Source organism: Monomorium pharaonis, chromosome 4 (genome assembly GCF_013373865.1).
Source record: "Monomorium pharaonis isolate MP-MQ-018 chromosome 4, ASM1337386v2, whole genome shotgun sequence".
Lineage (NCBI taxonomy): Eukaryota > Metazoa > Arthropoda > Insecta > Hymenoptera > Formicidae > Monomorium > Monomorium pharaonis.
In genome coordinates this window covers 38,988-61,327 of record NC_050470.1, presented here as the reverse complement: position 1 = coordinate 61,327, position 22,340 = coordinate 38,988, and the positions used below count along the sequence as shown (strand labels likewise).

Below are 22,340 nucleotides of genomic sequence, written 5' to 3'. Positions count from 1 at the left end.
GAACGGACAGATAATTGTATATCGCATCCGCGGCCAGTGCTGCCAGACCCCCCGCCATGGGTCAAGCCGCGCATGTGTAATGGATGGCAAATACAGTTATGTGTATTATGGGCGCTTAATTTTGGCGGGCCCAGTACTCTCAGTACAGAGGATATCTCAGTAGTATTTTTGCCAAATAAAATATTTTTCTTAATTACAGAAAAATGTGTATTTTTTATCATTATGTGAACATTCTACTCTCTACTTATCCACGCACACCTGAGTGTGTAGTCACAAGAGTCTACAGATTTGTGATACGTTACTGTATTTCAACTCGTAAGCGCATGCGTCGGCCTACCGTGCCGGGCAACCCGGCAAAATCTGGCAGCTCTGTCCGCGGCAACAATCGCGAATCAGCGAGCAGAGAGCAGGGTCGCCAGGACGTAGAGGAATCCTGTACCAACTGAACGCGACGCGGCTCTATTAGATTGTTCTCCACTTTATTGGCTCTCGCTCGTGGCACGTGATAGCGCTAGGGAATAACCGCGAGATGGCGAGTCAGTCGTCCGTTTTTCCGGAAGTGGACACCTGTGCAAAAAGAGCAGCTGTTTCCGGTATTTCAAGTGTACCGTACCTGAATATTTGAGCAAACTAGATCAGAAAGTTTTCAACGTCCGATTTCATATTTCAATCCATCTTTTCAATAAGTAATCTATGTTATATAATTTTGTATAAGAAATTTGTGATTAAAAATATAAACATTCTTAATTAAAAACTACGTTACTATGTTTATTACTTCTGTGTTCTTAGTCTGATTGTCCACAAACGCTTATATTTTTTTCTAATATTTTATTTAAAAATTTATACTTTAGTATTTTGATGACTTTGTCTATTAATATATGTAAGATTTTTTTTTATAAAAATTATTTTTTAATTTTTTTGAATTATATATATATAAAATATACATATTGATTGTAAAACATATGATCGTATAGTAAATTTAAACAAGCAGCAAGGTTAAATAGTGCTTGAGTTTTTTTATTATTTATATTATTATTGTTAAAGCCTAGCTGTATCAAATACTCATCAAAAATTAAAAATATTGAATTAGAAAGAGATTACATTTTGATCACTTAGATTTTAATCCTAATCCATTTTATTCAAGTTAGTTAAATTCTAATCTTTAATTTACAATCTTTTATTTAATATTGTAAAAACAAATAAAATTAAAATTTTATTTTTTACATGATTGCCGGATAATATCCCTATCCGACATTCCTATTCACTATTCACATCCCTAATAATGTGTGTTTTAATAGAAAACTTTTAACCGTATCTGAAACCTAAGACTCTATATATCCTATTGCAGATCGATATGTGCATGGTAACAAACCTGAGAATATTATTTTACACATTAGCGACATATGAGTTAATATAATTTTAATTTCCAATCAAGAAACAACGAATTCCTCGATATCTAATCGAGATTTATTCATATTTCATTATTTGTATCTTCTGTTTGCTTATTTTATGCAACGCAGCTTTCTGTTTTATTATCTTTACAATTATCGTCGAACGTGCGTGGACAACGAAAATTTGTGAATACGTCCAAGTGTTTCGCAAAGAATTTATCTCTTTCGTGCAAATCAAATAACGTGCTTATCAAATGTTTAAAGAAATATTAATACGTTAATACTGTCAAGTCCGCGACAATGTTGTAACAGTGTACGTGACACGCGAGAATTTGGCGCTACAATAATTTACGTTAGAACAAAAACAAATAAAATCTGTCGGATTCCTAGGTGACTATTTTGATCGGGATAATTCTTTTTTTCAGTTATTTTATTATAAGTTATTTTATAATAACTCAGATATTGTCAGAAACACTCTGAAAGCTTTGTGAGCATACTAAAACTCCAATCCTGATCAGACGCAAAAAGATATAAGATATAAAATAAGATAATAATATAATAATAATAATAACAATTGCTAATCTATTTAACTTTTTATTTTGTTTTAAATTTGCAATTGGAAAATTCATCGGGCAGAAAAAGCATTCGTGTCTTTGGTTCCACGAGATAAACGATCGACTCTAAAAAAATCGGACAGTATTCCACATGGATCTCCCGGAAGTATGCATGTTTCAGAAATAACGGAAGCAGACTGGTCACGAGTGGGAAAACTAAGTGGCTCGAGGGCGCCGATCGGGCTTGTCACGGTTCTGCTCTCCCGCTCCGCGGCGACAAGAAGCGTCGAGGAGCAAGACGCATTCGGCGTTTAGTTTAGTTCTCCGTGATCGCTCGATCAGGTGGGATCGAGCGAAATTTGCTCGCGTCCGCGCCTCGTCGTCACATTCTAGCGATCGTACTCGCATCTCAATAGAAAAAAAAAGGAAAGTAATAAAATAAATCGTACATCACTGGATTATCGTGACGTTGTGCCCTCCGAGGAAAACGAGGTACCGAATATTTCACTGGGAAGGGAAATCACCGATAATGATTCAGCGGATTCCTTATTGAATAGATCAGTACGTCGGATCGACTATCAGGTGAGACCGGCGAAAGGAATTTCTACGGTCACTACCGTCGCGCGAGAATTCCTCTCCGCGAGTAAGCGACACGCCGCGCGCCGCTCGTTAATATCTTGGGATCCTGGATAACGTAATTGCTTAAGAATATAACATCTAGTGACTTTTAAATGCCTTTCGGAGCTGGATGACGTTTAGGCTCGTTCAAAGGCAACTTTCACTGCGAGAAAATATGGATTTTCCGTTGCCACGCAGTTGCGGCAAGCAAAAAGTCTGGCTATTCAGACATTCAAAATTTTTGTTCTAAATGTTATTCCTGTTCAACCCTATGAATAACACCATGTATGCATATACTTTATTACTTTATTATTTGAAAAGAATAAAGTAACATATTTATTCCACAAATAAACTCTGGTTTCTGTGTGAAGCAGATTTTAATGTAGAATAATTTATTTAATATTACACCAGGATTGACATTATTGTTACATTAGAGAGATTAAAATAATCACGTCCAATTTAGGGTAAAGAGAACATTATTTAAGACATTCTAATTATATTATGATTATCCTAAAAATGGATGATGATTATTATTATTATGAAATCAAAAAGAATTCCTTTAAATAATTTCTAAATTTAAGTGTTATTGATAATTTCTAAAATTATTTCAGAAATTATTGCGATTGCGCGAAAGAAGAAATCGATTGATTCCGGACACCTAGTTTTAAATTTTTGAGCGAAGCGAGCACTGCACGTCAATGCTCTGAATAAGTGTCTGCAGGTAACAGTCATGCAGTAGCACACTTCAGAATTACATCACGATTACATGTCCCCGACTGGCATGATTCTAAATTTCACACGAGCTATTATTTCAATCGCGCATCTCTCGGCGCCGACCCTCAATTCTTCTCTCTCCTCTTCTCGCAACCACGATGAATCGTCGTTTCGTCTGCCGCTCGCTCATTCCGCCTCATCGTTGATCTCACAAAAGGGAAACCATGGGAATTCCGTCTAATTATATTATTCATAATTAGCTGGGATTCGTGCGCGGAGCAGAGCGGTGCAGCGCGGCCGAACGTACGGTCCTAACGATGTGAAACGATGAATTATCACGGTTATCCGAATGTACTTGGCTGTTTCTAAAACGAAGGGATGCTCACAAATGCTATTTTCTTCTCTTCTTTTTTTTTCCTTTCGAGAGAACGTATTTACCTTGCTACCGGTATCCGCCGCGTAAAGTAGCAGCGAAGTAGTAAAGTGAAACGGATAACACACCTGTGCAGTTGTTTGGTTCACGGATACGATTTGGTTAACGGACTTCAAATTATACGGTTCTCTGTCGGAGATGGGAATACGTCGGTTGTGCTCATACAAGTCGCGAGGCGCGTTCATTACGATCCGATGTATGTTTGCACAAACGTCACCTTTTCATCAAACTACGTGAGACAGCGACAAACACCTGCCACGCAATGGATTAACAATCTTCGGTTAATTGTCTGAAGTTGATTTCATGGAGCTATTTTGCTTAAAAAAAAACGAAAATATTGATTCCATTTTGCTCATGTCATAATTACTGTTTACATTTGACATAAAATACAGTTACCTCTCTGCTTATACGATGAGAAATTTCGAGACTTTGGTGAATCGATCGTAAATCAAATGCTATTGCGGCAGACGATCAAATGCACATTTGATATAAATAAAACGTTATTTATACAAAATAATTATTTTAATACTAAAAACAATTATAATCTCTATATTTAGAAAAACCATCTTTTTAAAATTATATTTCTCAATATAATATTTGCTATTATAAAACTAATATTTCATTTGAACAGATTAATTTTAACAAAAACAAGAAATAATTAAAAACAATTACTATTTTTTAGTGTGACTCTTAATATAATATTTAATATTATAATATTAATATTTAATTTGGACCACCAGTGATTAAAATTTTATTAATCAACTTTGTTATAATTTGTTAATTAATTTTTTGTCAATAGGTTATCGGATGATAAGAAAATTCATAAGTCATAAACAGAGACATATTGTATCTAGGTATTTATGTGTCAAATATTAAAATTCTTCTTAATTGATTTTATTCGTCTTTCTTTACGATTAAAAAAGCTTTGATACTTTTTGTAAGAATAAATTAACTGTAAATAAATTACGGAATGCCATTATGTGGAACACATGGAACGCAAATTTGTAATCTGTATATGCATAACAAAATCGCGTGAGTACTGCAGTTTCGAATATCACGTATTTACCCTATTAATTTTTGTAAACACGCTATCGCATCGATTTTGTAATGAATTTATTCGCGGAGTTGTTTGTGAACGCTCGCACATATCTCGTGAGTGCATATTTCTCGCCTGAAGACTGCTCTTCAGCATACGCACGCGTTTTAGGACATACTTACTTGAGACCAGGAAGCGGATTTCAACAGCGTTTTTAACGACGTCTCGTAAACCACGGCGTCGATAAACACGCTGCTCCCAACCGCGTAAGAAATTACACCGGCAATTATATGTAGGTTACGCACAAATTTTAAACGGTACGAATATATAGTAACATTCGGCAATGAAAAAGTGAACGGTATCTTCAACATTCCTTTCCGAGATACGTGTTCGAAATAAATAGTGCGAAGGGCCAGACTGACAATTTGATGGCAAGAAAACTTGACAATTCTCTTCACAAACTGTATAAAACTATAAATATATTTTCCTGGGACTGTCTCTTTGATAATCTTGTATCATTCTTAGAGTCCTAAATGCATAGCTAACTTATATAATTTCAAGACAATGTTTTATATCTTGAGTTTTTGTCTTTAGTAATGTACAATGATTGTCTTATATCTAAAATCTTAAACTTTATCATTCTATTTGTGATTAATAACAAATAATTTTATAATTTACATAACAAAAAGTATTATTTTATTTTATATATATACATATATATATATATATATATTTACATATTTTATACATATATTACAGAAGCTTTATGTAATAATAAATGATACTGTCTTAAAATTATTATACAAGTCAGCCATTCTCCTAGGGCCTTTATTCTTAAAAAAGAAATTCTGTCTTTTATGTTCATTTTGCAACACCTTTGAAGCCCATCAAAATCGGAAAAGGATACATTATCTTTCCTCTTAAGTATATATATTAACTGATTTAATCTGAAACTCTCGCTCGTTCGCGACTTCAAAGTAGTGCCTTTCAAAGAGATTTGCCATGATAAATTCCTTTCTTTTCTCGCGCTGTAAGTTTATGGAGGTATAGTACGATTTCGCAATCGCGATATTAACGAGGCAGATAGACCAATCGCTTTTTACGCGGGTTTAACCGCATAAAGAGCGTAATACACACCAACGTGCGCATCGCGAATTTGAATCTATTGCACGCTTCATAAATCGAGGAAGCTTTCGAAGCGAAAGTACAACGCAGTGTCCGCTGAAAAAAGATGTAATTTAATAGCGTTCCATCACGGATGACCGACCACTTTCCAACCGCTTGACGCAAAAATTGCCTTAATGACAACGAGGGGGGAGGGCACGAAAAACATTCTCATCTCAGCTTAAATATTTCAACCTTCGTGTAAGATCGCCAACAGATTCAGCACTGCAGCGTCAAATATTATATCTAAAAATAAAAGTTGCAAGCACAAATAACCAAACGCTATAAATTAATTACGCGAATAAATTCTCATTGTTTATTTTATCTAATAAGTTTAACAAATTTTAGTTTCCTCTTTAAGTTTAATCTCATATAAACCACATTAATTATATATTTATTATTTATCGCACAGTCTTCTTCAAAACAAATATCGAATTAGTTATGTCAAATAAAAGTGATTGGCCTCTTCTCCAAGTCACAAAATGTTATGTATGCGAAACGACATTAATTATTTAGAATGCATAGCAAGTATCGGCAACAAGCGCATTCGTTACGTTCGAAACTTTCACTCCACGCGCTACTTGAACGATATTATCTTTCCTTTTTTTTTCTTTTTTTTTTCTTAAATGTGCGTAAGCAACCGTAGCAAACAGGCACGTTGCATATACTTTTTTCATGCGGCGTAAAATGCACGCTTAGCTCATTTTCTATATCCGGATAAAGATAAAAAGGCAAGAAAACTTTTTTTGCAAATAGAGTCAATGCATGATAACAATTGCATAATAGTACGATTTTGTAAGTAAATTATACGTATTACTTGAAAAATTCTTTATTAATTTTGTTGTCAGTGTAGTAAAATAAAGTGTGGATTATTTTATTGCTATTTGAAAATATTATGTTGTTCTGTTAATAAGCGTTATCTATTCTCAGATAAAGATGCCAATGTAAAGTAAATGTTACTAATAAAATAATAAAATGAGAAAAAATTTTAATTATTAAATTTTAAATAGTTGCTATAATAATTTTATTGTGTACATACACATCTAGCGTTATTTTTATTTTCAAAAATAATGTATGCTGGAATTCTTTAAATACAATTTTGTATTTCTTGCATTACACAATATATCGGATTAATAAAATTCTTGCAAATTTTGTTACAAATTTATATATCATATAAAACAGGAAAGAATTTTAGAATCTTTATCGGACCTTTTTAAACTTTGTATCCGATTTATATTTCAAAATTCCTCAGCGATTTACTTCACGATAGAAACTCTGAAAAATTATTATCGACCTACTTAAACGTTATGCTCGTTCGAAGCGCGCTGGAGTACAAAATAGCTTATAAACTGAAATAAATTCTCGATGAAAAATGCCATTTAACTTAGCACTAACCCGGACTAGTTCTCTATCATTCGATTCGATCTCGATCTAAGGTACGTCACGGTAGAAAGCACGCAGACTCGCGTAGCCAAGTGTGTACTACCCCATGGTGTCTCTTACACACCACGGATTTGCATACGCGCGTGCACACGACATTCCTCTTACGCTCTGATGATAATCCGACGCGACGGAGAATTCAACCTCGAACCGACCGGTCGAGAAGGCCATTGCTGACGGACGTCCCAACGCGTGTGCACTATTACACGTGAATTTCGTACGACCGGTCGCACGAATTATGCAATCGAGAAAGTCGAAGTCATCCCATCGGTCCTGACAATCTGCCTAATTCATCGTCGATTTCTCTTCAACAATCAATCGCCTCCCGCAATAATAAGAAGTGATTACTACCCAGGAACTAATGCATTCTGCGGACATCATCTGTCCTGATTTCTTCATCTTATTTAATGGCGATCAATCTCTCCCAGTTAGATAAAATCACGTATCGCACTTGGATCTTGGGATAGACCTCTGGCGAAGCAAACTGCATCACGTCGTACTTATCCCAGGGTGGGGTTTAACCCGGTAACAAGTGAGCTTTCATGATACCGGCTCTGTTCGCGTGCGACCTCAATCGCTATCAGCGCGTTACCCGGCCATTTGTCTACGGCGGACATTCGCCCCGGTATAAAACTCACTGCCGACGACATCGCGACATCGCCGACACGTCGGAAAAGTCTCATTGAGTATTCCGTCTTGTCAACAACACGCGACCGCAATATGTAGCAGCTCCTGGACACGAATGTGGACCGTCGACGCGGATGCAGTCGAGCTCCGTTGGATTGAGCCAAGATGCAAGTCGATAAAACGGAAAGATCCAAAACTTGTATTATGCTGAAGGAAATTTTCGAAAATGAAGGAAATCTCTCTTTAATATAAGTTCTTGAGAGAAAAACAAACGCAGATAATTGAGAATTGTTTCAAAGACTAAAATAAAATAACGTCTCATTGAAATTGAGTTAATATCTATCCAAGCAGTATTTTACTGTCTTCAATTGTAACGCATTTATGAATTTGCTGCATTTCGAGAAGTTATATAATGACAACGAAGCAAAGGGCGCCGTTTTCGTAGACTGCGAAAAGTTGTCCTTCCCCAAATCTCACGAATAGTTTCAACGCGAGATGAAATGACTAGAAAGACGCGGTTTGCTAGTGGCTACGTCTCCAGGTGCGTATGGAAGACCAAGGACGAAGGGATCGACCGACAGGAAGAGGAGCGATTAGAAGAAGGAGCGGTTAAACCGGAAAGTCGAGCGCGCGCAGCTGAAGGGGGTCGTCGGAGCAAAACTGCTACATCGGATTGTGCTTCGCTGTGTGGCAGATAGGCCGCCTAGCTTCCACAAGCGGCCGCGATTAATCGCAGCCTGCCGGACAATTGTTCGCGCACGTATTCCGCTTCCGGTCCTGACCCATAGCGAAACCTATTTGGGCATTCCGGGGATGGCGAGTCACAATAACACAATCGGTACAGTGTCAGGTTTCGCATTTTAGGTGCAGATTTAGCGCCATGAATCGAAATCGACTCGACCGCAACCCAGGTCGGTGACACGTGACCCAACGTGAAACCAAGAGGATATTATCCTTCTAGAGAACGTCCGGCTGTTCAGTGACACCGGAATTTATAGAAATAACAAAAACGACAAAGTCCAACAATGAAGGTCCAAAGAAAGAAATGTACATGTTTCTTGATAATCGTAATGGTCACTAATCTATGTGACAGAAGAAGATAACAGCTCAACTAGAGCAGCGGAAAGAAAAATTCTTCCTCGTGGATGAGAAACATGAAAGGAACGTGATAACTGATGGCGATACCAGTGTCACCAAAAGTGCAAGCCAATCCTGAAGTAGAACCAATCATTACTCTGAGAAATCGACTGAAAATCATAAGCGAGATTTCTCCGGCTCATTGTCTCTTCCCGTCCCTTTCTCTTTCTCCTTCCGTTCACGAAGCTCGAGCTCTCGGAGTAATGGCGGAGGAAGGGTTGGCCAGTAATCGACCTTGGAGTTCCGTCCTTTACGCATACGCGCCGCGCGCCTGTGTCGCGTGTCTTATTTATATGAGCGCGCGTGCGTGTATGTACCTACGCGTGTACCTAGCCGTACTCACGCACCTACACCACGGCACTTTGAATGCACGCGAAATAAGCGGCGCGCGTTCGCCGCGGCTGCGGCCGCGGCGCGCATCGGCCCGATAGCGTACACGCTCGAACACACACAGGCAGGCCGCAATGCCGAGGGCATAGTTACACGGCTATTCCGGCGAGGAATGCTCGGCATGTCGCTCTCGTCAAATGGTCAGAAAATAAAAGGACTATCTCGCCCGCGGCCTTGATAGAATGTGCCTAGTGGACACGAGGCTCTTCTCTCTCTCCCTCTCTCTCTCTCTCTCTCTCTCTCTCTCTCTCTCTCTCTCTTCTCTCTCTCTCTCTCTCTCTCTCTCTCTCTCTCTCTCTCTCTCTCTCTCTCTCTCTCTCTCTCTCTCTCTCTCTCTCTCTCTCTCTCTCTCTGACCGGTTACTCGCGAGTTACTCGCGGGATACCATTCAAAAGTCATCACGGGAGATTAAATTCGATGCCTGACAATCGTTGGAAGTAGCCTATGTCGCACGAAAATCGTGGACTCGTCCTGCATTTTGTCTCATATCTGTGCGATACTGCGGAGTAATCCTAAGTTAATCCTTGGTGCAAGGAACTGAAATATTTTCTTTTAACTTGATAACATATGACATTGAACATTTCTTTTCATTTCATACAGAACATCATCAAATGCGTGCAAAAAAATTAGTATACTACTTTACGAATAGTGTGTTTCATGAAATTTGAATATTAATGTTACGGTATAATGTACAGGAAAAACAGTTTAAATCATAAATAAAATAATCCACAAAAAAATAAGAAATAAAGTTTGAAAAATACTGTTGTGTTAATTGTAGAAAAAGAATCTTAATAATGAGTTGTTATCAATAGCTTATAAATTATGGATGTGCATTAGCGCATCAAATGTATTTGAACGCTTCTTGATATAAAGTTCCCAATTCAGATACGTATTGTTAATAATAAAACACGTCGTTTAATTTGCAAAGTGATATTTACTTTTTATTTCGCTATAAAACATTCATTAAAGAATTCTCGTCGTAAAATCCGCGTTGTCGTCGGCCAAACTGAGCCATCAAGGTAACGTTATGCTGAACCGGTCCCCAAACATTTTTTATCGCTATCTGATTCCCTAAATTATGGGTATAGACCTCTTGTACACACATGCTTCTTAATGCATCGTCGGACTCGAGTCTCAAGAGCATTCCTTCGCCAAATACAAATCGCGATACAGGCCGCATTGTTACGTCGTACAATCACCGGTATATAATTTATTGTATTAATTGGGCACGTTGGAAAAATTTCTCGATGAAAAGCAAAGATAAAGCTTTTATAGATACCCACGAGAGCGCGGAACGCACGAAATAAAAAAAGTCAGATCGCGTCTGCAAACAACAGATAAGCAAAGAAACATACATAACAGATAAGCGACGAGTCTCGAGATAACAAGTCTTGGGATGTAGAAAGATCTTGGAGAGATTTGCGATCGTATTCGAGAAAGATGTGAATAAAAAATTTATGTACATGACGGATGCTCGTACTTTCTCGAAAAGGTCAGTGAGGAAAAGCGACACGGTAGATGAGATTGTGTCGAAAGAAGAGACTCTACTGTGGGCTTGAGCGGTTATATCTGAAAATTTATTTGTGGTCCAAAGAGTCGCGCGGATAAGCTGCACTTTGTCCGTGGTATAATGCGATGCGGAGCTCAGAATCCTCCGGGTACACGATAACAATACCTAGGAAGCGGAGCGGGTTACGACTCGGTAGCCACGCGGCAGAGAATGCTTTTACGAGCATCCGGGGCACGTCACGCTTTACGTACGCGTCGCACTTTGCCTCAAATTGCATTCACCATACAGCGTCGATTCCCGTCGAATGATGAATACTCTGTCAGATAAATCCACGAGTGCCCATCGTTGTTTTATCGTCGTGTTTAAAGACGACAAAAACAAAGACAACAAAACAACCTAATCTGCGTTCAGCTATTAAAGATGATTGACGTGTAACCGATATTTTTCCCATTTTTTCTTTCCCTCTAATAAAACCAGAAAATTTGTAAAGATATAATTTTATTACATTTATATATTTATATTTTGAAAATCAAAATTTACAATTATTTTACTTCATATTCTAATAGAAAGCCTCTATTGGAACAAATTTATTAACTTATCATATCACTTGTGTATGTTTAAACTAAAGAAAAAAACATTATGAATTTACCAATTCGATTTTCTCTGAGTTAAATCGTCACATTTAAAATCTCTTCTTTTATTCTACATTTTTTACTTATTCTTTCAGAACCAATTCCTTCTTAATTACATCAATAATAATAGACTTGCATATATCCAATATATTAGCGACTAAACAGTGTATTTTACGTAAAATGGTAGTTGTTGAAAATTCACCTGTCGCCTGAATATATAATAATAATTTAGTGAGTACGTTTCCATTTTGCACACCTTCGTGCACCTAATTGCGCAATTATTATAAAAATACAAGTTTTAAGGCGAAACGTAGTCACCGCAGGCATTTTGTTTTTACTGTTTGTTGCAAGACGCGCTCAACAGTATTTTGCAACTGAATTACTTGTAATTAGAAAGGAAACGTTTGCCGGCAGCTGCAAGTGCAATTCAGATTTACACTGTTGCAGTAACGACTTTCAACGAAGGACATAACTGAGTCCGATCGAAAAAGAGACACGCAACAAGCAAATAACAATCAAATACAGAACATTAAAGTTGTTTTATAAACTTCAGAAAAATCGTATAGAAAAAGAAAAGTTACAATTCAGTTCATAAAACTATTTCTTTTATTTTAATTTTCTAATCACTAATTCTTGATTTATCTGTTCAAATCGGTGAAATCGACATAGTTATTATAGAGAAAGATTTGACTACTGCGTACAATCGCGCGTGTACAACGGCCGCAAAAATTCTTGTAACACGCGATTCTTCTCATTTCTATTAAAAAATAAGGCAGTCAAATAATACAATTGATGTTAACGAAAAGTTTCTCCCGAGCGACGAGAAATTGAGTACTGAGACATCATCGGACATTATTAGGAATCCTGATCTCTTGTCTACGTACGTTAGATTAGGATGTCGAAAAGGAAAAATAATATGAAACTCGAGCGAGGAGCGTGTGTAACGCGCAACGATAACAACAGCGTTTCGTTGCGCTGCGAAGATTTACAATCTGGAGTTACAACGGCGGCTAGACTTGCCAACGTAGTAAAGTCCAGGCCGCCGGCAGCCGTAGCCAGCGAGGAACAGATCGGCAGCCACGAAAGTGGAACGATAAATCTATGCTGGAATAACTGGACGCTTAGTTCCCGCATTCTTCGAACGTTTAACAACCGCGACTTTTCTGCAACATTTATCACAATGTGCGTGGCAATCGATCTACATACTCCGTTCAAGCAAACGGATGTAATTATATTAGCGTAAAATTCTATCCTTTAAAAAGTTGCAAAAAATTAAATGACGTGAAATTGCGGAGATAATGATAAATTGTGTGACAAAAAATTAGACTGTATCAAATTGATTGCCAGTAAATAGGTGCAGATAATCAATGTGTGAACTTTGTGAATAAATATAAATAAACGTATCACAGAAAACACATACAATTATGAATTTCTTGATAGATGAATTCGCTAGCGTGTTGCGGAGTGATCTTATCGCTTCTCGCTCTTGATTGCGAACTTAATTAAGTCCGATTGTGAGCCGTGAGTGCGCGTGGGTTGGATTCACGAAAAGTGAAAAGACGGACAGGCGTAGCCTCCGGAAAGAAGCTAAGAAGGTGATGGCACACATATTTTGCATCGGAGAAAGTCGTACGCATACCTCCCCACCTCTAATTTTTCTTCCTCCTTCTCTGTAGCTGTCCTCATAGTCAGCGGTTACGCACACTTACGCAGACACGTATAATGATTACCTTGCATTAACATCTTGCATAACGCGCCGTGATTTAATTAAATGTATGATGTGTATCGTATGGGTCCTCTCTGTTCAGACTCATACAATGAAGAATTGTTCCTTTCAATGAATTCTTACGACCTCTATCTTTCTTGTAATGGCTAAATATCTTATAAATAATTTAATATTTATATATGAATATATACTCCTTATAATGTTATCTTACGTGTAATTATTATTTGCAATTATTATATTATTATTTCAAAACAGTTAATTTAAATTTTTTCTTTTCAAAATTTTTCTAATGAAAATTGCAAGTGTTGTATTTTTCTTGGCTTTCTAATTTCATTAATTTATAATTAACACAATAATATACATGTAATAATTAACAAATTGTAATTTAATCTATATTAAATAACATATAAATAATAAAAAATAATGAGCTTTATTGATAATTTTATATCGAATTTTAAGTTCAAACTACCGTTTCGTAAAATATAGTATGTAACGGTAAGATCATAGCAATTCATTGGTCAATGCGCAGCTGGTATTTTTCTGGATGCCAATCGATTCGATCTGTGCTTGTGCACCAGATAGCATATTGCGCGAAACGGAAATAAAGTTGTGAAATATACAATCGAAAAGATATCTAGGATATTGTGCGACTTAATCCAACATTGTTTAATTGTATGTGATTAGATTAGATGTAGTGTCTGTACAAAAATAAATAAGAAATATAAAAGCAAATAACCATTTTTTAAACTGCTAACGTGTAACAAAAAGCTTTCTTCAAACACTTTTAAACTTAATATTTTACTTCAAGGTTTAAATTTTATTTTGGAAAACATAAAAGTATCGTATATGAAACAGTGTAGCACACAAGATTTTCGAAAAAAAAAATTTAATTCCAAATTAATCAAAGAATCTGCAATTAAAAAAATACGATTGATTTTGGACACTGTGTATAAGATTAGCTCGTAGAAACATTCTTTATCGTTATACAACATATGCGACATAAATGTGCACTTGTTATGGAATATTCTTTTATGTATCTTTTTATACATATACGTAAGTAGATAAGCATTTTCCGTCAATTACATTTGGTCGTTATCAACTTTTTATCCACTTTCATTGGGCAAACATCACGTATTTACAACATTTGTAATTTATATTGTATACATTGATTAGCAAGAAAAACATTACGGATTCTATACGGGTCAAATGAACGGTATTACTTCTCGCGAATATTCCATCCAATGCGTTTATTGAGGAAAAAGATGAACGAATTACCGTTTGACAGCTGGCAACGGTTCAACAGACTAATTTCTTTATCTGTCCAGCTGCAAGTAATATAATTACAAAGTACCGTTTCGCACGCGTTTAAAATCAATTCGATTTGCATTTGATGACAATTTACTTGATGTTACAATATAATTGCATTTATTACAGCTACGCGCAGTGATCGGTGTACCACAATCACGTGCAGCACAACATTTAGTTTAAAATGTACATATGTAAAATCCTTCAAAGCGTACTTCTAAGAATCTTTCTTCAACTGTATGCGTGCAGTTGGCATGGAATGCGCTCGGCAATTCCGGTCGCCGACATTCCTGGAAGGTAGAAAGATCCATAAACTCGAAAAAATTTACACGGACGTTCGTGCAAGGATTTCAATAAATACCCCTGAGGAAATATAAAATATCGTAATCATTTTTTACAAAGATAAAAATTTAATGTTGCATGATATAGACAAGAAAGTTAGAAGATAATTAAATCTCACTTGTATCTTTTTTTTTTCTTCATTTCTTATTATCTGACGTGCGTAAAATTTCTTTCGTTTGTACCGCGAAAGGACAGTGAGTGATTGTAAATCTTCGAGTTAAAATATGCGTATCATATAGTGCCGCCAGCATGAAAAGTTGTGTGCTAGACGACGTAGATGATGCGGCCTCCTTGTCTTGGAAGTACCGTTGCGAGGAGAGACCGTGATGCTGGATACTCACGTACCACTTCGTTCGAACGCACAGGCATAAATCTGGCATCGATATTGAATGTCATATGTATGATGGCTAAAGAAAAATACCTTTACATTTTTGTGGTAATAATTAAATAAAAGACAATTTAATAATAATTCTTTTGTAATAATTTTATTCAAGAAATGCAAGATGCTTTAATTACAATATAATTAATTATAATATAAATTATAATATAATATAAATTAATTATAATATAAATAAAAACAATATATATTAATAAAATTGCTTTGCAATAGTCTTCTTTCTCGTAAAGTTGTTTCAAAGTAAATGTAAAATTTATATATTTTTTGCTTGTTTTCTGAACATCTGACATTTAAAAAATTAAGTATGTATAATGTAATAATTTTTTAATCGTATTGTATACAAGCTGTATAAGCTCGCGAGCTTAATTTTATTGATTTCACAAATTTTCTGATTCAAATTGAAGCCTATATATTTCTTCCTATTATTAGTGGAATTTCGAGAAAACATTTGCTACAAATTTTCTATCTCTAATATTACATATTTACATGATTTTTGTAATTAAAAATCACATATTTTACAATTTTATTACTTTGAGTTAATTGAGAAATACGATTTCACTATCTATTACATTTATCAGCATTTCTTTCATATGTATAATACATCAATAGAATCATCACGTGCAATTTTCTCCATCTCGTTATTAAAGACTCGTATTAGAAACAAGTGCAATAACGAAGTGAAAAGAGCCTGAATTCAGAGGCGATTGTCGCCATCGACATCCAGTAAAGTCCATTCACTTCCCAAGATTTACCGAGATTTCACTTTTATGCTGTTAATCTTCACTGCGCTTACATCGTTTAAAATCCTTGATAAATGGGGACGCTTTCTGATTAGTGGAATGCCAGAATAATAAGTGTACAGAATATCCCACTTACAATCCTAATTTTAAAAACACATTCTCTAACGATAAAGTCGTTAAGAGATTCTGTTAAGTCTAAAATTTAAATTTACTGAAATATTGTTCTTGCTAGACAAAGACTGAAAGAATTTCAGCTAAAAATATTTATCGAATGCTTTCACACACGAAAAATCACGTTCTAACTGCTTCCCAATTTGTTACAGACATGCGTTGGTTTCGCGGCCACGCCGAGGCACCGAGACTCCTGCGCCTAAGTCCCCTTCGAGCCGACGAGGATGTCAACGAGACATCCTACCATTTCCATGCGAGAACTCGATGCAGAGGTAAAAAGTTGCCTGAAATGGCGGCACGATCATCTAGTCACTATAGGAAGAGGATAAACTACGCTCGGCTATATACGCGACAGCCGTCGAGTTGATCCTCCGTTTATCCCCATCGCCGAGAGAATCAGGCTAATTTTTACAAAAATATCGTATCGTTTTGCGTGCCGCGCGTACACGCGTCTTTACGTGTCTCGCCCTGCCGTGTGCGTGGCAAGATTTGAATCGGGATTCCATATTGAATGCGAAGGATTACGACTCAACATTCCGTCAAGCTGAGTTCCCGCGTGACTGGCTGGAAAGCCAGAATAGAAGCAAATTGACATTACGCCGGCCTACGCGAATGCCCGTTGATATAAAGGATCATTGTCGAGGACGCGCAATCCTCATGCGTGACCGTATACGCGTCCTATAGGACTTTGCAATGCAATTGACGGTAACGGCGACAATGATGGCAATGACAATCCGCAATGAATCGTCCAGCTAATTATAGTAACCGCCAATTGAGAGATGGTAGCTGGAAAACAGGCCGGAAAAGGTCCTTAATTAAAAAATTCCTTTTGCGTTTTTGATAGTACGTTATCTTCTGTATGATACTTATTAATTAATTCGTTATAACATATTATTATAAAGAACTCAAGTTATTTTGCCTATATTTTTTCATTTTTAGAAAAATTGAACAATTTTTTTATATTATTAGCGAGCAAGAATAAAAATTTGATAATCTTTCTTCTGTCTTAATATGTAAAGAATCTGATTGTAAGTATTTTCCTTTCTCACGTTCATAAAGTATGGGATACAGGTAGTTAGCAACGCGGACTAATGGGTAACGATATCTGATTATTTATAACCACATAATTATGAAACATTTTAACATCAGGAAATATAATTTATTTCTGAGAACTTTTAGGTGAGATAACGTAGTCGCGCGGTTTCGACGTCAGACATGACTTAGAGAACGATAAGAAGTTACTTAAGTATCCGATCTATTTTTACAGTATCCGGTTTACGCATTCCTTACTATAACGTATACACAAAATTACTCATTCAACAACTGGTTTTTTTGGCTTTGCTCAAATCGCAAATATAAAGACAAATCGACCCCTATTTGTTAAGAGCTTTCTTATTTGTTAAGGATAGTCGAGTACAAATGATTTGCCGTTTATGATGACGAACTAATTTAAATGAGTAAATCCCGCATGCTCACCTTGAAGTCCAAACAGCCTGGTCGTGATAGTGATTGTCGTTACTTGCTGCATTATCTCAATTGCTGTCAGAGCCTCGTTTCGTAAAGCTATAGTATACTGCGAAATAAATTAGTATCAGTGTTGCTTTTAACACACATTTTATAATGACACGCAAGTCCGTGTTCTTACATTCACATCAATTAGTATTACATGATTTTCGTTTTTTTTTTTTTTTATCAAGCAAAGTCGCGTTCGAACTCTCTACAATAGAAAAAAATATAATTAATAATTTACACCTCTACTTTTTACCTTTGTGATTATTGATTATGATTAATGGTAAAATTTTGTTGTCTATTTTAATAAATCTTATTCTAAATTAACTCGCTATGTAATTCTAAAATTTTTTTTAATGTATTATAAAACTCCCCCATCCCCTTCTCTCTTTTTCTCTCTTTAGATAAAGAAATATTAATACATACAATAATGTAATTATTTCGATTAATAATCATTTTATTAATATTATATAATGTGATATAACTTGGTTTTTATTTTTATTTAATAAATACAAGAAATCAGCGACTTAATGTATGTAAAAAATAATTATATTGTCATTTATTTTATTTTTTAATTAGAGGCTGTTATGCCGCTCCATTCTTAAAATCATCTGAATATATTCTGTAATAATACAAATTGCTCATAGGCATATCCTGTTTTATGCATATCCTGTACAAGACATCATACTTCACGGAAGCAGATTTGTCAAGTCTATCAGTATTGTCGCGACTAGCACTCAAAGTAGTCATTTTCAATTTAGAAGTGGTAGAGTTTGGATCGGTCTTGTGTTCTTAGACAGATTTGTAGACAAATTGTCAAAAATGTGGATACACAATTTACTATGTTATATTATTCATCTGAAATTTTGTACGACATTTTATTTATAAAATATTTATAAAATATATTTATATTATATTTTTAAAATATAATATTACATTTTTATATTTTAATATTATATTATATTTTTAAAATATAATAATTTAAAAAATATACATAAAAAGAGCTAAGTAATAAGTCTATTTCAGAAAAAAAAAAACAGAAAAGTAATTATTTTGTTATAAATAAGCACATAATATACGTCTCCTAACATTATATATGTATACATATTTTTGCATTCTACCGCCTGCTGTGCACCATTTATTAATACCTTCATCCTTCTCTCTCAGATATATCGCCAGTGCGATGGGCCCGGAGAAAATCATCGAGTTCCGAATCCGAGAGAAATTGCTACAATGTGCAAACCTCCCAAGTGACGACCGAGCGAACTGCCAACAAGAAGGACAAGAAGAAAATTCAGGAAGAACGACGAAGAGTATGCGAGAAGCGGAATCCTCTGCTGGACCGCGTGAAGAGCACCAGACTGAGTTTCTTCAAGGATCGCAATTCCGATGGGGACGAGAACGATGGCGACGACGAAGAAGCGGAACGAATCCAGTTCCGTTCCATGTGCGAGCTGAGACACCGCGGTCTGACCAGGAACGAGTTCCGGCGGTCTGTCTGCGAGTCTGACCTGAAGGACATCACGGAGGAAGGGAACGGCCATGTCAAGAGAAAGAGACGCGCCAAGTCGCAAAGCAGGTTATCATACAAAAAGCAGCAGGAAGAGCGATTCTCCTTCTTAGGCTTTCGCACCTCGACACCTCGGAAACAATCCGAGTGGCAACCGAAAGAAGGAGATTCAGTTCGGGAGGACGCGATGCCTCACGATTATCGATGGGAGAGAACTGATCAGAGCTTCCTCGAGACAAACCGTGGCGCCGATCGATCCATCGATCAGGTGAGGGTTGACACGGGAGTACCTAGGCACGCCAGTGAAACGATTTTCAAGAAGAACGCGACAGCGTTCGACAGCATCACGCCGTCCAGTTGTCTAGCGGCAAAATTCCGCGCGATGCAGGACAGATACCTGAAGAGCTCAACGAACAAGCTGATCGCGAAGATCTACAGGAAGGATTGCAAAGACCGAGAGAGACGGAGACTACGTAGCTTCTCTTACGGCACTTTGCCGGGTCTCGAGGAGCTACGAACAAATCCGCTGTACGAGGATCAAGATCAGGATGACAATGATTCCGGGATTCTAGATAACGATTCCGCCACCAGCTCCCTTCTGGACGATAGGTGTAGCAGCGGCGCTTCCGGACCATTGAACAACAGTAGCCACAATGACTCTTGTCTAGGATCGCCACCTCAGCTTCCGCCTAGAAGGCCGTTCTCGTTCGCCACAGATATCGATGGAACCGCGCGACTCTTCGCGAGTTTGGATGTGTATTACGACAGAGTCAAGGACAAAGACTCCGGCCTGAATCTTCTTACTGAGGAATATTCGAGCATCTGTCAAGCCGCGAATGGTACATTGATAGATCGGCAAGCAGTTCGCGTCTCCGCGGAGAACAACACGGAACATCGGGAAACAGAGGAAAGAACTGTAGACGGGGATTCCAAACGGAAGCAACGTAGTTCTGGTTTACAAGTGGTGAGAAGTAGAACCTATGCAACAGAGACGATGGTCGTGAAACTTCCCAAGGAGACGTCAGATCAGTGTCTCGGTATCTTCATCGCAAAAACCGCAGAGTCCAGTCCGGGTTACTTGGTGGCTCACGTGGTACCAAACGGACTAGCCGATAAAGAGGGTACTCTGAGGATCGGTGACGAAATTCTGATTGTCAATGGGAAAAGATTACGCGGTCTAAGTATGGCGGAAGCTAAAAAGATTCTGGGTAGCGGTAGTGGACCCGGTGACATCGACATCGTCGTCTCGCGGTTTTCGGATGTTGAACAACAAGCTAAAAAATTAAAGGAGAGCAGCGTGGATTACGAAAACGTTAGCATGGAAGACGGTCACGGAGTAATCGTCGAAAGTTCACCCGGATTGCATCACTTCAGAAAACATCAGACCAGATGTCATCGAGACAAAAAAGACGAGTCAAATAGGTCGATTTCATCCGAAAAATTTACGACAAACATGGATAGCGGATTTACGCAGAGCGTCTCAAAGTTCTGTACTCTTCCCAGAAGGCCGAGAAACACGGTGTCTACGTTCCTTACAGTGCTCTTCGAAAAAGGCGCCGGAAAGAAATCTTTGGGATTTACCATAGTTGGCGGAAGAGATAGTCCGAAAGGAAGCATCGGTAATTATGAGTGTAGTTTTATCGTATTTTTTTTTCAATTAATTCAAACATGAACTCGAATAATTCATATGAATTATTTTTAATTGTGTAATAAAATATATCAGAATATCTTAATTTCGTCGCTCGCATAAGTTTGTTTATAAATTCTAATTCTTTCTTAATTAATTTTGGATCATAATAATGCCTTTCTTATTTCTATACCTTATATTCAATTTATGTTGTAGGCATCTTCATAAAGTCGGTATTGCCTAACGGACAGGCAGCCGAAGACGGCCGTTTGCGTGCAGGAGACGAGATTTTGGCTGTGAATGGCCAAGTTTGCCACGACTTGACGCATCGTGAAGCCGTACAGCTTTTTCGCAATATTAAAAGTGGGCCGGTTGCTTTACACCTGTGTAGACGAATGAAAAATCGTGAATCACAGTAAGTGACTCTTAAATATTTAATATGTAATAAAAAAATTTATTAATGGTATTTTATTTTCACTGTATTTTTAATGCATTAATTTAAATAAAATATTAATTTAATTAATATATATATATATATATATATATATATATATGCATTAAATTACTTAAAACAACATTTTTAATCAATATTTCATTTAAATTAAAATTATTATTAGAGATATATATATAGAAGAAAAGAAAAATTATTTATTTATATGTTGCTTATATAGATTCGATTCAAATTTCGTTTATTTCACTGGTCGCTTTTCTGTTTCAGAATATCAAAAGCCAAGTCGTGCGCAGATCTTTTGCTAATAGACACGTAAAAAGCTGATAGATCTGAACGAGAGATGACGGGGGGGGGGGAGGGGTATGGTAAATTATGTAAAATACAAATCATGTATATACTGTACATTTTCAGAATTCGCTAGAAATAAAACAGTTATTTAATAACAATTGTTTGATTAATAATAATCTGGATATGCGATACCCCGTTCAGTACCTATAAAGAACATCTTTTTATTGTCCTCTATGATTAAAAAATGCATGTAATAAGTTCTACGTTATCATATAACGTTATTTGTATAAAACCTTAAACGTTAAAGACGTTAACAATTATAATACCACAGTACGCGAATAGTCTATTAATAATTAAAACTAATAATCTACAAGGCAGTTACAAAATATACCGCGCGAAATAAATTATGTAAGAGAAAAACGTTTGAGAAGTCATAGATTTCTTTTGATAGACTAGAATTCTAAAACGCCGTTTTCCCCATGTGAACGATAGTAGATTAATCTAAATCTAAAGAGCACTTCCGGTGGGCAGTTTCTTCTTTATCCATACTGTTTAATACGGTGCACTTTTTACAGTACTTTTGGAATATCTGCAACAATCATTATCAGTTTTCATTAATCATGTTACA

General features: G+C 36.5%; 2 protein-coding genes across 4 annotated transcripts in view; one reads left to right on the top strand and one right to left on the bottom strand.

The window, feature by feature from the left end:
• The first annotated feature begins 904 nt into the window (after nucleotides 1-904).
• Nucleotides 905-21,867, top strand: LOC105839895. Of its 2 annotated transcripts, none has more exons than XM_036285877.1 (5): nucleotides 905-2,437; nucleotides 16,480-16,599; nucleotides 19,004-20,965; nucleotides 21,190-21,388; nucleotides 21,692-21,867. In XM_036285877.1, the coding sequence occupies exons 2-5, from the start codon at nucleotides 16,482-16,484 to the stop codon at nucleotides 21,738-21,740; spliced, it is 2,328 nt and encodes a 775-aa protein (XP_036141770.1). In that variant the 5' UTR covers nucleotides 905-2,437; nucleotides 16,480-16,481; the 3' UTR covers nucleotides 21,741-21,867. The 2 variants fall into 2 exon arrangements, with proteins under 2 accessions (XP_036141770.1, XP_036141769.1); XM_036285876.1 differs by having other exon boundaries at nucleotides 905-2,527.
• Nucleotides 21,811-22,340, bottom strand: part of LOC105839900 — a 31,972-nt gene continuing 31,442 nt past the window's right edge. For both annotated transcript variants that reach the window (XM_012686530.3, XM_012686531.3), the window contains one exon: nucleotides 21,811-22,301. In XM_012686530.3, the coding sequence (XP_012541984.2) occupies nucleotides 22,265-22,301 (37 nt within the window). In that variant the 3' untranslated portion in view covers nucleotides 21,811-22,264. The remainder of the gene's footprint in view (nucleotides 22,302-22,340) is intronic.

Bases quoted from the DNA above. Each gene is read 5' to 3' on its own strand.
- LOC105839895 (XM_036285877.1), top strand. From the start codon at position 16,482: ATGCGTTGGTTTCGCGGCCACGCCGAGGCACCGAGACTCCTGCGCCTA. The intron at 20,966-21,189 runs GTAATTATGAGT...TTTATGTTGTAG, and splicing joins TAGTCCGAAAGGAAGCATCG to GCATCTTCATAAAGTCGGTA. The intron at 21,389-21,691 runs GTAAGTGACTCT...TTTCTGTTTCAG, and splicing joins ATGAAAAATCGTGAATCACA to AATATCAAAAGCCAAGTCGT.